General features: G+C 37.0%; 1 protein-coding gene across 3 annotated transcripts in view; it reads right to left on the bottom strand.

The window, feature by feature from the left end:
• POU6F2 (POU class 6 homeobox 2) overlaps positions 1 to 13,319 on the bottom strand; it is a 323,558-nt gene extending 310,239 nt beyond the window's left edge. The window contains exon 1 of one of the 3 annotated variants that reach the window (XM_069859806.1): positions 13,215 to 13,319. In XM_069859806.1, coding sequence (XP_069715907.1) covers positions 13,215 to 13,319 — 105 coding nt within the window. Of the gene's footprint in view, positions 1 to 12,468; positions 12,608 to 13,214 lie in introns of those variants that run through there. The other 2 variants (XM_069859810.1, XM_069859807.1) reach the window with 2 other exon arrangements.
• Between the last annotated feature and the right edge of the window lie 4,198 nt (positions 13,320 to 17,517).

The following is a 17,517-nucleotide window of genomic DNA, read 5'->3' on the forward strand; positions in this document are numbered from 1 at the left end:
TAGTTTGTACTAGATACCTATTCCTAGTTCTCCTTCAATATGATGGCACGCTCTTACTAAATCATGCATTAGATTATAGTCACAATTGTAAATAATGCTGAAGAAAAGCTAAATAACTTTCAGAAAATTATCCCTCCCCATCAGAGATAAAATTGGCGTAGTATAGAAATTAAAGTGACTTCAAGCTGCTGAAAGTAGCAATTATATCTGTTCAAATGATAATCCAACATTGTTTCTCCGTAGTAACCTGAAGCTTTTACTTTGCAGTAAAGGAACTGTATTAGGCACTTGATGTGAAAAAGCACTTGGCTTTGCAATGCTTCCATCTTTAACATGGTAAATAACCAGCTGCGGCTGTGGAGAACTAAGAGCCAAGTACCATCTATTATAGGAGCTTCAGGTGTCTACCTTATGCAAAGACCAGTGTCTATAAATATCTAAAAATCTAGATGTCAGTCACTGTTCTAGAAAAACTACTGGATAAATTCGTAGGTTTTGTCTGCTGGAACAAGTAATGGCAAGATCTCTGGGAAAATTTTCATTCATAACAAAAACTCAGCGATGTTAGAACTTGTAATCCTACCATATGTATGAAAAAAAGGGGGAAATATCTGTGTGTTTCTGTTTGATGTTTGTAAGCAGAATAGCTTAAGTGCTTAGTTCAAAGTTATTTCTTCTTTTAAAATTCTATCTCTTTTTTTTTTAGTCTTTCCAAATTATGAAAATCCAACCTTGCTCAAACATTTAAAGTCAAATAAGACTTTTCTGGGATTTGATCCAGAATATATGTATACACACATATGTGTATATATCTGTGTTTATATGTATACAGGCATTCATAAAACTTCTGCAATTTCTAGGAATCGAAAAAACATTATATATCAAATACAATACCCAGAAATAAGTATAATTATCTATATTGTCAAATACTATTATGGAAACATAAGTGGAAGTGTGGAGGTATAGAGGTCATGCTAAAGGAACCTAATCTGTGTGACATTTGTGGTTGTTTATATCATTGAAGAGTCTAGTATTATACATATTCACAAGGAAAACAAATTATGACTGTACAAATATTTTATTTTAATTCTGTGGCTCATCAATACAAACAATGCTTTTCACATTTTGCGTGTTTGCCTTCATATTTTTTCAAGGAAAACTGAAATATTTTGTCAATAGGATTTGCCAGGAGAAGCAAACGAGAATCAAGGGAACCTGCCCCACAGGTTTTCAGTTTCTGTCTTTATCCCTAGGCATGTCCAGCCCCTTCTCAACTGCTCGTCTCATCTCAGTTTGCCCACAGAGGGTGCAAGTCCTCTTCCCTACTGATCCTCACAGTTCCCAACCTGTCTTGGACTCACTCTCCCCTCCACCTCCTACTTTTTCTCTCCATCCCTTACCACTCTCTAGTTATAGTTGACTACATGTGTACACATCATTTCAGTCTGTACTTATGTCTTCCCTGGCTCTTGTCCTATCTTCATTTGAATCATGCCTCTTCCTCCTCTGTCTTTCCCAGAGAGTGGTCACTGAGTACATGAAAGGGTAAGGGTCCCTGGTGCCACTTCTGCTATTTCCCAAGACAGGACAAGTTAGAAGCTAGGCTTTCAAGGGAGGACAGAAATATCCTGATATCCCTAGAAGAAGGAAGAAGATATGGGCTTGACTTGGAGAAAGAAAGATTCTTTTTGTCACAAGGAAAACTTTCTACACTGTGCGCTAAGGTAATAATAGTTAAACCCAACAAATAGCATGAGGATTCTGTGGAATTGGAGCTGCTGGAGTTTTTCAAGAGCCATTTTGACAAATATCTGTCAGATGTGAGTCAGATAAGATGATCCTGTCTATGGGCAGATGACTTTCTGAGGCTTCTTTCATACCTTTATTTTCTGTGTATCTTTAGGGAACGTAACTGTTAACGTTGCCAGGTAAACATGAGCCAACTACATGTCTCATACTTGGAACATTATAAAACATGGGTGGATTGTCACAGAATAACAGAAGCAACACCTTGGACACAATGCTCCTACTCCTCACCAAATTCACAATTTTGCTTTTAAAACTGAGGTGTCTTTAAAAATAGGCAAAACTATTCCATGTTTGCCTCTCCTCCTTGGGAAACAACTGAAGTATTTTAGCTGGAATTGTCCTTAAAAATATTCAGAATCCTTTAAGTCTCCTATGTACCTGTTTAATAGTGTTTATGAAATAAAATGGTATAGGAAGCTCCTCAAAATTTCAAAGAAAACTCCTGGGTCAACCCCAAAATTTCTATTTTTTTCCCATGTCTGACTAAATTTGAAGATGTTTCCCATTAGCATAACTATCATTCTTTGTTTCGCTTCTTCTCTCTTTGTTTGCTACTTTTATTCGCCCTTTGACTTGGCGTTGAAGAATTCATCTGACATTATAAAGTACAGAAAGAGGGAATTTAACTGACATTAATTCCCATGAATTTCATTTGTTTTCTTTTTCACTAATCCAGGTATACTAACTGAATAATGCTCTGGAAACAGATCTTTGTCAAATGCCGCAACACTGGGTAAATAAATAAAATCTAAAAAAAAAAAAAGGAAAGAGAGAATTAGGATAAGCCTTTTGTTTTACAGGTACTCATTTATGCACTTGATGGATTTAGAAAGCGTCCTTTCTTTTGTTTTGGTTATGTTGTCAAGTACTGACTGCTGTGGTTTAACTGGTGCTCACCTTCCTCCATTTAATGTTTTCATTACTGTCAACAAAGGTGGCCAATAAACAGGATTTGGCCCTTTCACCCTGTCTGCTTTTCAATTCAGAATGGATGTTAATGAAGACCTATTTGTAGCTAAATAAGGCTTAGTTCTTCCTCTCTTCCCCTGGCCTGATTTCTGTGTATGTGTTTTTCATTTCCATCTGAAAAAAATGGAAATTCTAGTCCATCTGTTTGGGTCGGATTCCCATTTACACTACAGTGGTTTTCTACCATTCTGGAAATATAAAAGAGCTTTGAAGTACACATAAATAAATTACTCTTACACCCACTTTACAGCTGTTTTGTACTACCAGATGGTATAAAGAGGTCTCAGTATAAAGTAGAATCAGGCTACTATCTCCAGGGGCTGAGCTTCTCAAAAAAGAAAAATAACCAACACAAGCACTAAAAAAATGAACACATAATAGCTATTTTAAATAAGATATCTCTTTTCAGGTGCCAATTTCAGTCTTGGTTTCTCCAGAATTAAGGGAAATAACATGAGAATTTTTACAGTTTGCCTTGCAGGACTGATTAGGGGAGGGAGACATAAGAGACCAGTTTGGATGCAGCATAATTAATATCAGTCAGGATGGAACACACTGGTCTCAATTTTAGTATTCTTCCCTTTTGCTTTCTGTGCCTTCTTGCTGATCACCTTAGGAGTCACATCACACAGTTCATTATTAATCAAGCATTGTAGACTACACTGGTAAATTTGCTCATGTAAGGGCTTCTGAATCTGATGGAACAAGTTTAAACCTGCTGGTGATCATGTTTACCCAAATGTAACTGTTTAGCTCCACAGAGCTGCTTGTGATGAACCATGGTAAACATCAGATAAAAAAAGAGGCACCAAGAACACACTCTAAACAAAGCCATTTTTACTATCTGTTTGAGGGCTAGTATGCTTATATTTTCTTATGGAAATGTGAAGATATTTTGCCGGTTTTTTTTAATTTAGAAAATAGCTGAAATTCAGCTATATACCCTAATAAATGCCTGTCATATCAAAAATTAATGACATCGTAATACCAATAAGGTACAAAAGAATCTCAACACACTGGCCAGATTAAAAGTACAGATCCTTGTGTACCTCTTAATTCAATAAAATGCTGTGGTGCTTCATGGTCAAAAGGAAATACTCCTTTGGTAGCATGTGTTTCTACTGTGTCCTTCATGAAAGAGTCAAAGGGTACTTTACAATCCAATCCAATGCTGGATATAACCTTTTAAATAAATAAACTGTGGTTTAAGGATTTAGAAAGCACTAGATCAAAGAATGTAATCTTTGAGATCTAATAACTGCAGTGATGGGTCTAGCATAAGGACATGAGCAGAATAGAACAAGAGTTTGCTGATACCCACAGTGCCTCTTGGGTTAAAATTCATTATAGAGTCACTCTAAATTCCTAGTTAGGGGGCAATCCTCAATTTCTCCTCTTGCTAAGAATTCTTCATGAACTTAAAAAATAAACAGAAACCAATATATTCAGAGGGAAAAACTCTCGTCTTCAGCCCTTTTTTGTTGTTGTTTGATTATTCAAAAGTCAGGCCTTATTTTCTGAAAAACAGCCAATGAGTCCATTGCTTAACCCTCCAAGATTTCACATGCAGCCTCCATATTTTTGCCTATACCACCACACCTACACACTTGCTACCCCCAGACACCTATTCTCCAGGATTATTGGAGTGGAGCAGGAGAACTGGCATATTTTTTTATCATCTGTCCATGCCTGTATTCTGTTGAGGCCAGGTGAGCACAATATGGTGCTCATGTGAGTTTTCACGATAAGTCTATGGGGATTCTTGTGGATGTGCCTAAATGGTTTCATGATCACCCTTCAAATAAGCAACAGACTAAAACTAACAAACAAAAAGAGCCATTGCAAACACTCACTTGTTGTTTTAGATCCCTCGAGTTTCTCTTCCGTCAGGCTTCGAAATTGTGAGCTTTGCTCACCAACTCTCATGCATAGGTTTTCTTGCCTACTTTGGTGAGAAGCTGGAGAGAGTAGTGATTACTGCATCCAAACTTATGGAAAAATCTTCTTATCTTTCTTTATTTCCCACCATGAGCATTACAACACACAAGCTATCACTCTGCCTACTGTTCAACCAGCATCTTGTCAAATCTGGCTGCAAGATTAAGCTTTCCCAATTCTGAATTCAATATTGCAACCCTAAGGATATAAGAACCAAGCTGGAACATTCTGGTTTTTGGAGCTGTTTTTTTCCTCTCAATGGACAAAATTGTTTCAGCTCTGAGATCACAGTTTGCCCTGACTATAATGATAAATCATGATGAATGACACTAAGTGAAATGAGTTTGATGTTCTCTGCTTTATTCTTCCACATTAGAAACCAGTCTTACATTTGCCACAACTTTCAACCTTTCCTCCAAAAGACTGAGAGCCTCTTGTTTGTAGATATTATTTCTGCTCTGTATAATCCCTTTGAAGAATGTGAAGCACGTTTTGTACACAGAAAGGGATGGGCACAGTGAAGGAAAGACTTATGGCCAGGAATCCTTTTTGCTTCTTAGAGCAGCATAATTCTCCTTTATTCTAGATTATTTTACTTCACTTTAAACAGCACACTTTTCATGGGAAACATTTCAATTTTTCCTTCATTAACAATGTCTAAGTAGGAAAAAAAGAAAAGTAATTTTTTTTTCCCTTTTGTGCTTCAGGGCCTAACCCTGCCTTCAAAGACAACTGAAAACATTAAGGCCTTGCTGGAACAGAGTCCTGCCTAACAAAGCCAGTGGGAAGTCCAAGACTCTGGAAGATTTCCACACCTAGCAGCATCTGTTTCCAGTACCAACCACTAGCCATCACAACAGTATCTCAGCAATGCTAGACTTAAAGGGTATCAGTTTTATTTGCATCTTAGGCCTTTTTTATTTTTAAATCTGAATTCAGTAACAATAAGACACAGTTCTTTATTGTTACAAATTAAAAAAATAATACTAATCATAACCTTCAGTGTGTTATACCATGAACCAATGGAAGCTGATGTTAGTTTGCCCTTGATAGGAGACAAGATTTTTGGTCATAAACTTGGATAAGGATATGAAAAGTTTCAGTCATGAATATTGTTGTTTCAGTCCTAGTTTTCCTCAGTCTTGGTCTATGCTGCAAATCCTTTTTTTTGTTGTTACCTCCTCACCCCTTCCCAAGATGACTTCCAGAAATGGGCTAAAGTCTCTAGATTTTTTATTGCAGTAAAACTCCCTCATACTTCATTGCACATAAAATATTAGCAAAGCTCAAGTAAAATCTTAATTAGAGCTCTACAAGTTGGCTCAGTATGTGGAAAAGCAGTTACAAATGTAAACGGTTTACTGAAAAGGACAACATTCTGATACAGAATTATCTCTTGTAAAATGTCTAACAGCAGCTATTCTGTAATATTATTAACACATCTTTCACTAATCTGCTCACAAAAACCTCGTGCTCTGTTATTTTCTATTGCTGGAAATGCTTGTTTCCATAGCAGGGGGTGACTAAAAATCCACTTTTGTCTTTTACTGTAGCCCTTAAAATATTTCCTTTTCGGAAGAGCCATTACACAGCTGGGTTGTGTCTTCTAAACACATGCAGGTCCGAGATCCTTGAAAATGGTAAAAACTTGTAAAATAAAAATTGTTTGATGGGATGAGTGGCTAAAGCCTCATGAAGTTCCTTCCTAACATATTTTTTTTTTCTTTTACTTAAGGACCTGTTTCTCTTTACAATGCCCTTTCCCATCTGTGGGTTCAGAGACCCATCCTGGAAGGAGTTACTGATGGGGATAGATTGTATTTAGCAAGTAGTTTAGGTAATACTTGCTGGAAATATCACAGGAGGAAAAATTACTCTTGCAAGTAAGATTTTGCAGCACTCCCACTAGATTTCTTTTACAGTAAAGTGGTACAGGAAAGACAAGACCATCTGTTTTGAAAGAACAGATATGTGTCCTATCCTGTAAAAACTCATTCAGGTGAGCAAAGGGCATAGGACAACCATGCAACTATACCAGACAGTAAGATCCATTTTGGAGGCACTCATATCTAAAGCACCTTTCTTCAACTTTAAGTACATGCATCAGTGTTAATGACATCAATTGCTCTTACTCATGTGAGCAAAAGGAAGACTATGCTTAAAAGTTTGTTGGACCTAGGTTTGCAGTACTATAGTATGGCATATAAAAACTGTACCACTCCTAGAAAAAAAATGCTTATTAGGAATTGCAAAATGACTTCTAAACACCTCAAGAAAATTTAATTTATATGCTTCACCGTGGAAGGATGGCTTGCAATGCAGATTTTTGGCTCTCCTGTGTCCCGTGCCTCTCCTTTCTTTTTTTTTTTAAAAAAAAATTCTACCACTACCACTTTTAAAAATGGCTAGAAATTTAGAACAGTCTCTTGATCTTCAAAATTTTCTTTTGATCTAACAGTTAGATAAAGCTTTCCTATGGAACAGCACACTACCAGTCATCAGAGAATCAGCAGCAAATATCAACAACTAATCTTCTCTTTTGAAGCAATAGTCCTATATATCATAGAGGTTTCAAAGCCAATGATAAAACAAAAACCCTGAAGCTATAGCCCATTTACCTGTAGCCCTGACATCCTCAAAAAATAAAAGTGTTCAAGAGCCTTGAGTTACTATCTTTAATCCTAATAGTCAGTTCTAATTATAAAAGAGTTCACATAGCAGTTATTTAGGTTAGAGGATGTTATATTTATTAGCAATGACAGTAATGCAGTAGCCAAGTTGGACCAAATCCTGCAAACTGTTATTTACTTAGGAAGTCCTGTTGCATTCTGTATTGTATTGTGCATATGAAGATTTAGCAGTAGCAGACTTCTTACATGGGCTTAAGTGATTTGCTGACCATCTTTTTAGTAGACATTTAAGTCCTGTTACATTTAATGAGTGATAAACAAGCAATAAGCACGTATTCTGAACTGATTGATCTGAGGTCTTTCCTATCATTTTTACAATTTCAGAGTAAGGTGCAGCACTACAAGCAAATGCCACAGAGATGTAAATCATAGGAAAAAAAGAATATTTTGCCATGTCTTCATCTAGCATTGAAAATGCTATGTACAATTTGTCTCCAAATGTCCTTTTCTTCCATTTGAGTTGCAGTTCAGATCAGGGAAGAAAAATAAAAGTCTTGTTACAGCTACAGGTCAGTGTAAGATAAGAGGCTCAGCATGGTCACTTCTATGTAGCATACATACAAAAGTGGCCTAGATTGCTATTTAGTTTATCAGTCTAGAATCTAGGAAACACAGCAGAGGTACGTGAATGTAAATGCATTGCCAAAAGATAAAAATCTACATCACTGGATGAGTGTCGCTTGCCCAGCAATTTAAAGGTCATCTGACATATTTCATTTTTCTCTTACAATTAGAGTAATAGTGAATATATACAGAGTGTAAATCACAGCTTTTTAAAGATCTGACCTCTTAATTCACCTGATCCACAAACTAACACATGAGCCAGCAGAGTAGCACAGAACAGAATAAAGAAATATGATAACAAAGATGTTTTTAGAGGGATGATTTCAATTAAAACCTGATAAAAATACATCTTTCCTGCTGTAAAAACAAAAGTCGACACACAAATGCATTCTTTTGCTGGAATCCAGGCCTAGGACCAAAGAATTTACATATATTAAATTAACAAGATCCAAACTCCTCTACAACAAATATTTATACTGTAAAATATTACAGCCACATTCCTGCATCTCCTTACAATAATAATTCTTAAGGACACAATGTACTAGAGAATGTATAAACCAGTGGGTTTCTGCAGAGATGGAATGCTTCATTATCAGAGTACCAGCTTGTTCATAAATATTAAAAAATACGTTTTTGAAGTTTTTCAAACATGATTCTTGCTGTTTACATTGTCTCTCTACTACTAAAAGCAACAGTCACTGTGTACCTGTCCATAAGTCTCTCTCTCCCAGTCTCGAACTGCAGAAAACAACTGCTGGTGACTGTAAAGGACAACAATGTCTGTGCTGGACATGCACTAAGCAGACAAGAGGACAAATAATCTGACCTTACTTATGCAAGTAGTCATGCTTACAGTGATAGTCCTAATTCTTACTAGAGAGAACAGTATTTGTCCCAAACTATAGACAAAAGGGTACACTTCCTTGCAGTATTATAAAACTGAGTCTTAAATTCATGTGCAATATGATTCTTTACTGTTTGCATGTGTTATAGGCACTTCTGTACATTAGATAAGAGATGGAAATGGGTATTCCAAGAGAAAAAGACCTTCCCTACTACTGTAAGAAGTAACACTTAAGGAACTGCTCAACACAAACTAACATTATAGATCTGATCTTCGTTTGGTAAAAATTAGACTCCAGGATATGTATTGATCTGCATTGCAAAACAGCACTGACAACAGATCAAACTTCTCAAAAGTCACCCATGAGTTATGGAAATCAATGGCTTCTTGGAAACATTTATCCCCCTGCTCTTTTGTTGTTAATCATGGGGGAGGGGAAAAAGACCCCAACCGAAACAAATTAAAAAACAACAAGCTAAAACACAGAATAGGGGACCCACCTGGGCTGCAGCAATATATCAGACATAAACTGGGCTTCAGAGCAGAACTCTCTGTGGGAAAACAGTGCGTATTTACCCTTGCATAAATAGCTTTTACTAGATTAAGTGATCACATAGGGGATATCATTGAAATACAGAAAAAAAACCAGTGTCGACATGTAGAAAGAGAACTCCAACATAGCAGTAATAACTGAAAATGCCTGCCTATTTGAAGAAGGTTACCTAATTTACTTCCTCTCAGTTTACAGAGATCTAATTTAATCTGCACGCACACACCCCCACCCTACCCCTTCCCATTTTAGTATATTTGCAAAAGCCAGTGAACACAGAAATGTGCAGCCAGCCTGGGCCCTCAGGCCGGTGGATCAAGATGGCAGGCTGGCCAGGGCTCCCTCAGGGATAGCAGAGCCAGAAGGGTGATTGGACACAGTGACCTGTCTGCATGAGATGAGACAAAAACAGGAGGGCTGTAATGCTGATGAACTAACCTGTCACTCACAAGCTCAGGTCTGAAAAAAAAAATGTGGAAAAAAAAGGAGAAAGAAGAAAAAGGTATGGTACAGATTTTAGAAAACACATACAAGGAAGAGAAACTACAGCATAATTGGAATTATTAGATTACACATTTAATTATCTGTTCATCTAAATGGGCTCAGAATATATCAGGAAAATGGCACAAAAATCCAGCTACTAGTTTCTGGAAGAACAAAACACATTTGAAGAAATAACAGGTATTATGGTTCAGCGTGCAAGAAAGGATGCTACAGACTATTGCTGACAGGGATCAGGGTTTCATTCCAAACACTCCAGTTATGAATCAAAATCACAATGAGCAATGAGCTTCTAGATCTTGACACACTAGGCAAGGAGGTTGTTCTTCAGAGTACTTGGCTATGTAATTGCTTGCTTGGGGGAGGAAAAATCCAGAGGGAAGGTATGTATGCAAGCAAACCTCCACCTCAGAGCCAGTACATCCAGGTGCTAGGTAATGGGTGGGATTGTAGCACTGCCTACCATTGCCATCACCAGTGGGAGCCACTGTGGACACTGGTGCTTGGAGACGGATGAAATCATGAATGCTAAAAAAAAAAAAAAAAAAAAAAAATTGTGGAAAATGCATTTAATGATGAACAAGTACTTGGTGTTAAAAAATTCTCCTGCTGTTACTTTTGTGTCATACACAGACTAGTGTTTGAACTACAAATAACTGCTGGTGTTTCTGATCTCCATTGGAGCAGAGACATACATGCATAGTTTGGATTTTTAATTAGGTGAGTTCACACTCCATTAGCAGCAGACAAGACTGAATTTAAAGCTACATCTGCAGGAATTGTCAGAACAAAATTCCGTTCTCACAGCTGGAGAAAAATACAATTCTGTAATAAAAAGGCCAATTGATAAACATCTACTTAAAGTTTTTGTTTGCAGGGGTTTGAAAGTTAATAAGGATTCTTGAGAACTTCTTCTAAAATAATAGTGTTGGGAAATGAATGTCTGTTCTAAAAATATAGACTTACTGAATATGCAAATCTTTATTATTTATCAGTATTAAATATAGACTTACAGTGAGGAAAGATTTTATGGGTTTGTTATTTGATAGTTATTTTCTGTTGTCAGCTGAGTATTAGAGTCGATAGAGAAGGACTATTTCTATTTTCAGCAATGTATGGTAATTATACTGATTGATCTGGGTGTCCCAAGTTTTAAGTAACTCTTTCATCATACAACTAGAAAATACATAATTTTTTTTCTGAAAAAAAAATAAGCATTTTGTTTTTTCTTCATATGTAGCTCATAACAACCAAACACTGGACAATTCAGTAAAACAAAAACATTCTTGAAAACATTTTGTGGATTTATGAACACATTTGGGTGTGCAAACTTTTACTTATGATATGTAAATATGCACACATGCAGAGCCAAAAAATATTTGAAACACCTAATGTATTAGTTTTCACAATAATAATATCATGAACTCTGACATAAAAAACCTTAAGTTGTTAGTAATCTAAAATAGTGAAATGTATTTTCCTTTGAAGTGCATGCCCTTGTTATTGATTTTTAGGAAATGAAATACACTAACACACAATATAAACATTTTTCAGACATTCACTGAACTTTTTTTTTAATTGATGAAATATGGAATGTTTCACACAGATAAAACATGCCCCTACCCTTGACAACCTCAAACTCACTTTCTAAGAGCAAGCATGATTTAAACATAAAATAGCTAACTTACACTTTCACACATGCCAAATCAAAAGTTATATTAAAGAGATATTACAAGCTTTGAGATTTGTCAAGGTTTCGGGGTATATTTTCTGTCAAGAGTACTTGCTGAAAACCTTGCCATTGTTATCTACCTTAGAATTATTACAAATATTTCTTTAAGACTGAACAAGTTTACACAAAAATCTAATTAACTTGCTCTAAAATAAGTATTTTCACACAATGTAGTACTGGCAAACATGTCCCACTTTTTAGATACAAGCCAGCCTAATAGAAATCTGTTAATGTTTGGGGGATTTTTTAATAAAAAATGTATCTTCTATTTTTAAAATATTTAAAGCAATAAAAGTCTGTGGTAAACATGGTATTACATATTTGACATTTTCCACCCAGGAATGCATTACTGTGTATGATGGTATTAATAAACCATGCGCTTTGAGGGACTTCTGTGTTTTGCCACAATTTAGTTGAAAACAGTGTGTTGGATGCATAATTTTCCAGCATTGTAACAGCATATACGAAACACAAATACTGTGTCATCACCTCAGCAGCATGCGTTCACTACACTGAAAACATATGCAAAAACCCACAAACTTTTCAGAGTTCAAAAAATACCCTTTGCCAGAAACAGATTTACAGTCAGTGGTTAATGAGAAAGTGTTGAGCACTTAAAATTTTGTTAGAAAAAGAAAAGCAGATATCCTCATCCTATTCTGGCTGCATTCATAGGAAAACAGCCCTCCCTGTACAACACGACAAAATAATTTAATTTCTTTCCCCACTTCAGGTTATTAATTGAAGCAAATGAAAAGACAATGATTCTCCTCTCTTCTGGCTAAAGCTAGAAATAGCATGGTTAAAATACACACATAAAAACTACAGACTTATCAGAAATCACAAAACAGAAAGAGAAGGACTCACTGACCCATTTGGAAGACAAAGACGACAAAACGGAAAAGCTCTAAAAATCAGCTTGTGAGGCCTTTGAGAGATATTCTTCTGGCATTTCATCACAGCAGACCCAGACCAGTTCACTTCCCTGGATACAGGGAGGGAGAACTAAATAGAGCTGTTTATTAAAGCTGTTGTGCTGGATTGCATTAGGAAGCACGAGCAGACCACCTGGACCTTTCAGATTGTGGCAGTGTTTAATTTGCAGGCTGCCCCTCTGCAGCAGCAAAGACTACTACATTTACCAAGCTCAATCACACAGTATCTGGGTTAGGAGTAAAAGAAGGAAAAAAGAAAAAGAAAAAAATAACCCACAGCCTGTAGTACAGGAATACAGTCAATATAGAAATAATGAACAGCATTAGAAATAGAAAGCAACTCCCCAGCAAACATAACACTTCCACTCCTCAGTTATTCTACTTCAGTACATTTAAACAAAATACAACAGTAAATTAATAAATAGATTGATTTGGCAAAGCTCAGACTAAATTATAAACTGGGTTTATTAGAAGAAAAAAATGGTATTTTAGGTTTAACTAGTGACTCCCTGGCCGGATTATTGTGGTTCTTTTGCCTTTCTCACTTTCAGTACTACACTCACTGGTAGCTGAAGATACAGATAGAAAGATGGTACTGTAAATACGAATTATGTGAATCATATGGTTAGACCCTTGTGGAAAAAAAAATAAAAGGGGAGTTGAGAAATGGCTGACTCCATACCTGACCAATTACAGCTTGCATGGTCCCTGTGTCCTGCTGAGCTGAAAGATCGCAATCCATCATATGTAGTCTTTGAAAAGGAGAATGGGGGTTTCTGGCATGCATCTGTCAATCAACTTCTGCACTCACAACCATCACCAAAAGCAAGGGAAAAAAAGTCAAGCTGCTCCACCAAATAGGATGAAACAGTCATGTGACCTTCAGCACACTCACACACATACATACTTCCATACAACGTATGAATTTTCTGCAGATATGAAATGACATTGACAAATACCCAATACCAAGTAAATAAAGTGAGACAAACAGCTACTCACCAAAGACAAAACACTTGCTGTAATCTTCAGCCTAAAGATTTAATAAACCTAAAGGTATTTTAAACTGAGGCTTTTCTTTTGAGCCTAAACTTTTTAGATAAGGTGATATAATTTTATATATACAGACAGTGGCCAGAACTTTAACCCCTCGCTTCCTCTGTTTTTTATTTAGCTACCCGCCTCACCTTGTTCATCTACTTTATGACTGCTTGAGTTCCTGATTTATTTTTTTTCTTTAAGTTTCTTTTGTGTCAAAGGGGAGAGGCTTGCATTGCCTTCTTTGGACATGCACAAATTATAAGAACTTGATAGAAGAAAATTGCTAACAGGAAAAAAAGGAGCAGGAGCTGACAAAGCTGTGCCTGTACTCAGAAGCCAAAATGCGTGTCACTGCTTTACTCCATCAGAAGTCAAACGTTTTCTTTATTGAAAATATATATTTAAGTACTAGTTTATGTGAGCTGTGATGAGCACTCAAAATATAAAATATTCAGACTATGTAAATCCTACTTACGGAATCTTTTCCATTTTGAAGGTTAGCAGAGTTTTGGTTCATTCACTGCTCCACTGAACTGACATAAAATGTTGTTACTTATGAAGGCAAACATTACCATTTTTTCTAACGGAAGCAGTTTGTTTCATATATCTTCCCCTCTGAGTCAAGATTTGCAAGAATTTCCAAGACTATTTTTTCTTCTTGTCAAAATATATCAGCCACTTGTCTCCAAAAACTGAGTGTCATGAACAACACGCTGCAGCATTGATTGCTGATATGTTATTGGCCAGTGATTGCTGAAGGGTGACATTAATGTAACCCGGTAGCACTTTAACCCTTCGCGGATCAATACAGTCCTCTGGCAACATGGCAGAATAACAGCTCATATAATTTTTGCTCTATTACAAATTCATATAAATATTAGTGCATCTTTCTGCCCTCTTAAAATTGCATTTCTGCTACTAGTGCAAAGAACTTGCTTTACAAAGACTGTCAGAAGCAAAAATGCAGAAGAAAGCATTCTGTTTTCTGAGCTTAATATAATGCACCCTTTCCATTATAAGTAAGTTTCTGGCAATATTACTAAGTTATCTCATTTTTAAAGATATTGACAATATTGATCTTAGCATGTGATAGCCAAAGAAAAATAGAGAAATCAACAGTATTCCAATTGTAGGCACAGGACTTCCCAGTCTAATGTTTCCTACAATATAATTTTAAGATCCAGCATTGAGAAGAGTTTGGAATGTGATGAAGCACGTGGATATGCATATGGGTATGGATATGTGCAGGTGTATATATGTGTATATGCATACATGTATAAGTGAGAGAATTTATGTTGAGGAGAGTGAGATTGTCAGGAAATACAAAGTTCAAGCTTTTATATACTTTTTTTATAATAGCTAAGAAAACAAAGGTATGAAAGGAAGTTTTGGTGTGAATCAGAAATCATAAACAAGAAAAAAATTCACATGTAGATACACAGGGACCCAAAAGTGCTTCTACGCCAACAAAATATTTTAGGCTTAGAAGTTTTTAAAATTAAGCTGTTTTATAGAGATGTACAATATTAACACTGAAACACTGCCTCTAGGATGAGAAAAGACTACTTGAAATTGTGCTTCCAACATCTGCTCTGCATTTCACTTACGAACGTAATAAAAATGCACCATTTGTGCTGAAATATTATCTGCTTCTTACTCATGAAAGAAAATACGCTGAACCAATACCATAGGCTGACTTTTGGTCAGCTGAGAATTTGCTGTGGTCCCATCCCTCAGGACAATTCTATGGAAAATACAGGTGGTGTTTTGAAGGCCATAATCAACATCCACATCATCACAAGCCATCCAAAATTCAACTGGTAAATGGGGGACTGAGTAAAGGAAATTACCTCGGCTGTCTCCAGGAAAGCAGACAAGCTGAAGGCAAATACTGTATACAAATTTGAAAGGAAAGGTAAGGATGCTTGTTTTATAGTTTGTCTCCAGGAGGAGCCTTCTTGCAGTGGATATGCACAAACACCTCTCAAATTTCCTTAACTTATCTAAGCAACTAAACCTGACAATTACTACTGCAGGGTTTTTAACAGCAAAGACACTGACATAGACATACATTGTAGCACACAAATAAACCCAGCACTGTATGCACACAAATCTGCTACACTCTTACATGCCAACAAACCAACAAACCAATCAGACACATGCATGTGCTCAGGCAAAGCTGCAAGAGCCCCTTCCTCCACAAGTGAGATATGTGTGGCTCCTTTTTTTGGCCACAGTTAACATACTCTTCCAGGAAATGCCAGTCTACTATGACAAATGTAAAACAACATCCCTGCAGCTAATGCCTCTGCGTAAGCCACGACATCACCGTTAACCTGAACAGCTCTACGAGCCTCCTCTGCTACTCCTGGAGCTGCCTTACCTCTGTGGAGCTTGATTCTTGTTCCTCAGGCAATCTATGTAATCCTGTAGCGGCTGCACAGCTGCTCCCTGGACTCTGTCCCAGATTCACTGCTTATCTTTTGGACCTTCCATCAGCCATCCCCCAAGAGGTGTCAGTCAAATATTTTGTTTTACTTTCAGTGAAGAATTGTCAACCTACCCCCCACAAACACCTCTTTGCTTTGCTGCTTGAAAGGTGATTTAGCTCTCCTGTCAAAAAGCAGTCAAAAAGGTCAGGGAGGAAGGCAGCTCCTAATCTGCCACAGCGTAGATTTGGGTAGAGAGCAGGGTGCAAAGGGGAACTCAGCAGGCTGAGTTTGCTCTGACACTACCAACTTAAGGAACACCGTTGAAGGAAAGGACAGAATGACAAATATTGCTTCCCAATATAGCTCTGCTGTATCCCTAGCAGAGACCTTCTGGTCTCCTTTGAAAATTTTTATCTGTGGGTCTCACTCAGCACCCCAGAGAGGAAAATTAGTATGGTGCCACAGCAATATACAGCAGCTGTGCCTTCCTATGTGCCACTACAACACCCAGCTGAAAGGGCCTGGTCTGCATTGTTGTGCCTAAACTTATTGAGGAGGGCAATGATCAAGGCTTACATGTGCAGAAGGCTCTGGTATCTCTTAATCTGTGAGAATGCAAATTCAAAGTGATACGAAGCCTGGATTTTGAGTGGCACACTGGATCTCTGGCATTCAGGAAAAGGGGTAGTCCCTGATAACACTATATACTTTCTCTCTTTCAGACTCTACTTTTTTCTCTGATCAGCTGTCTGCAGCATACTTTCCCTGCTTAACAGAAACAATAAAAAATTAAAGCAATGCTTTTGAATAGAATTATGTATTTGAATTTACTTCTCAGAAACAAAGCTAAGAACCTGTGAAAATAGTATTCTTGTATATAATAGCTTCCGTTCTTTCTACCAGGCAAATACACAATTCCTGGGTGAGAAAAGCAAGATTTAGAATTATATAGGAATGCAAAGCCCAATTGATTCATGCTTAAAATGCATTAAAACATGCATTTATTTTTTAAATGTTCATTATTTATGATTATTTATGGTTCCTGGCCTCAGTAACTTGAAGTCTTTAGAACAACAGAGTCTGGGGTTTTACTACAATACCTTTACGCAGCTGCTCACGTGGCATAACAGAGCTAGCTGCAGATTTACTAAATAGAGTGAGTGATCCTCCTGCTTCTTACAGCATTGGTACACTAGGGGGACTCTTTTTCCTCTTTTCTGGAGTGATGGATGCACGGCACTGCCAGAGAAAGCTTTTGTACCTCACACTACAGGCCCTTTACTCACCAGTGCTGAACAGGTTAAACACGCAAAGATCGGCCTTGCATTCTTCAAAGATCAACAAGCCTCATTCTAAGCTGTCAATGGCTCTTCCTCCCTTTTTCCCTCTCTCTCTATCCTTCTCTGCCAACCAGACACTATATTACATTTTGCATCCTGATTTTCATGGATGTGTGAGTGTGTTTTCCATATGAGCAAAATTCTACTCTTATTTATGCTAATTCCAGAAGAATTG

The sequence above is a fragment of the Phaenicophaeus curvirostris genome, chromosome 6 (genome assembly GCF_032191515.1).
Source record: "Phaenicophaeus curvirostris isolate KB17595 chromosome 6, BPBGC_Pcur_1.0, whole genome shotgun sequence".
NCBI lineage: Eukaryota > Metazoa > Chordata > Aves > Cuculiformes > Cuculidae > Phaenicophaeus > Phaenicophaeus curvirostris.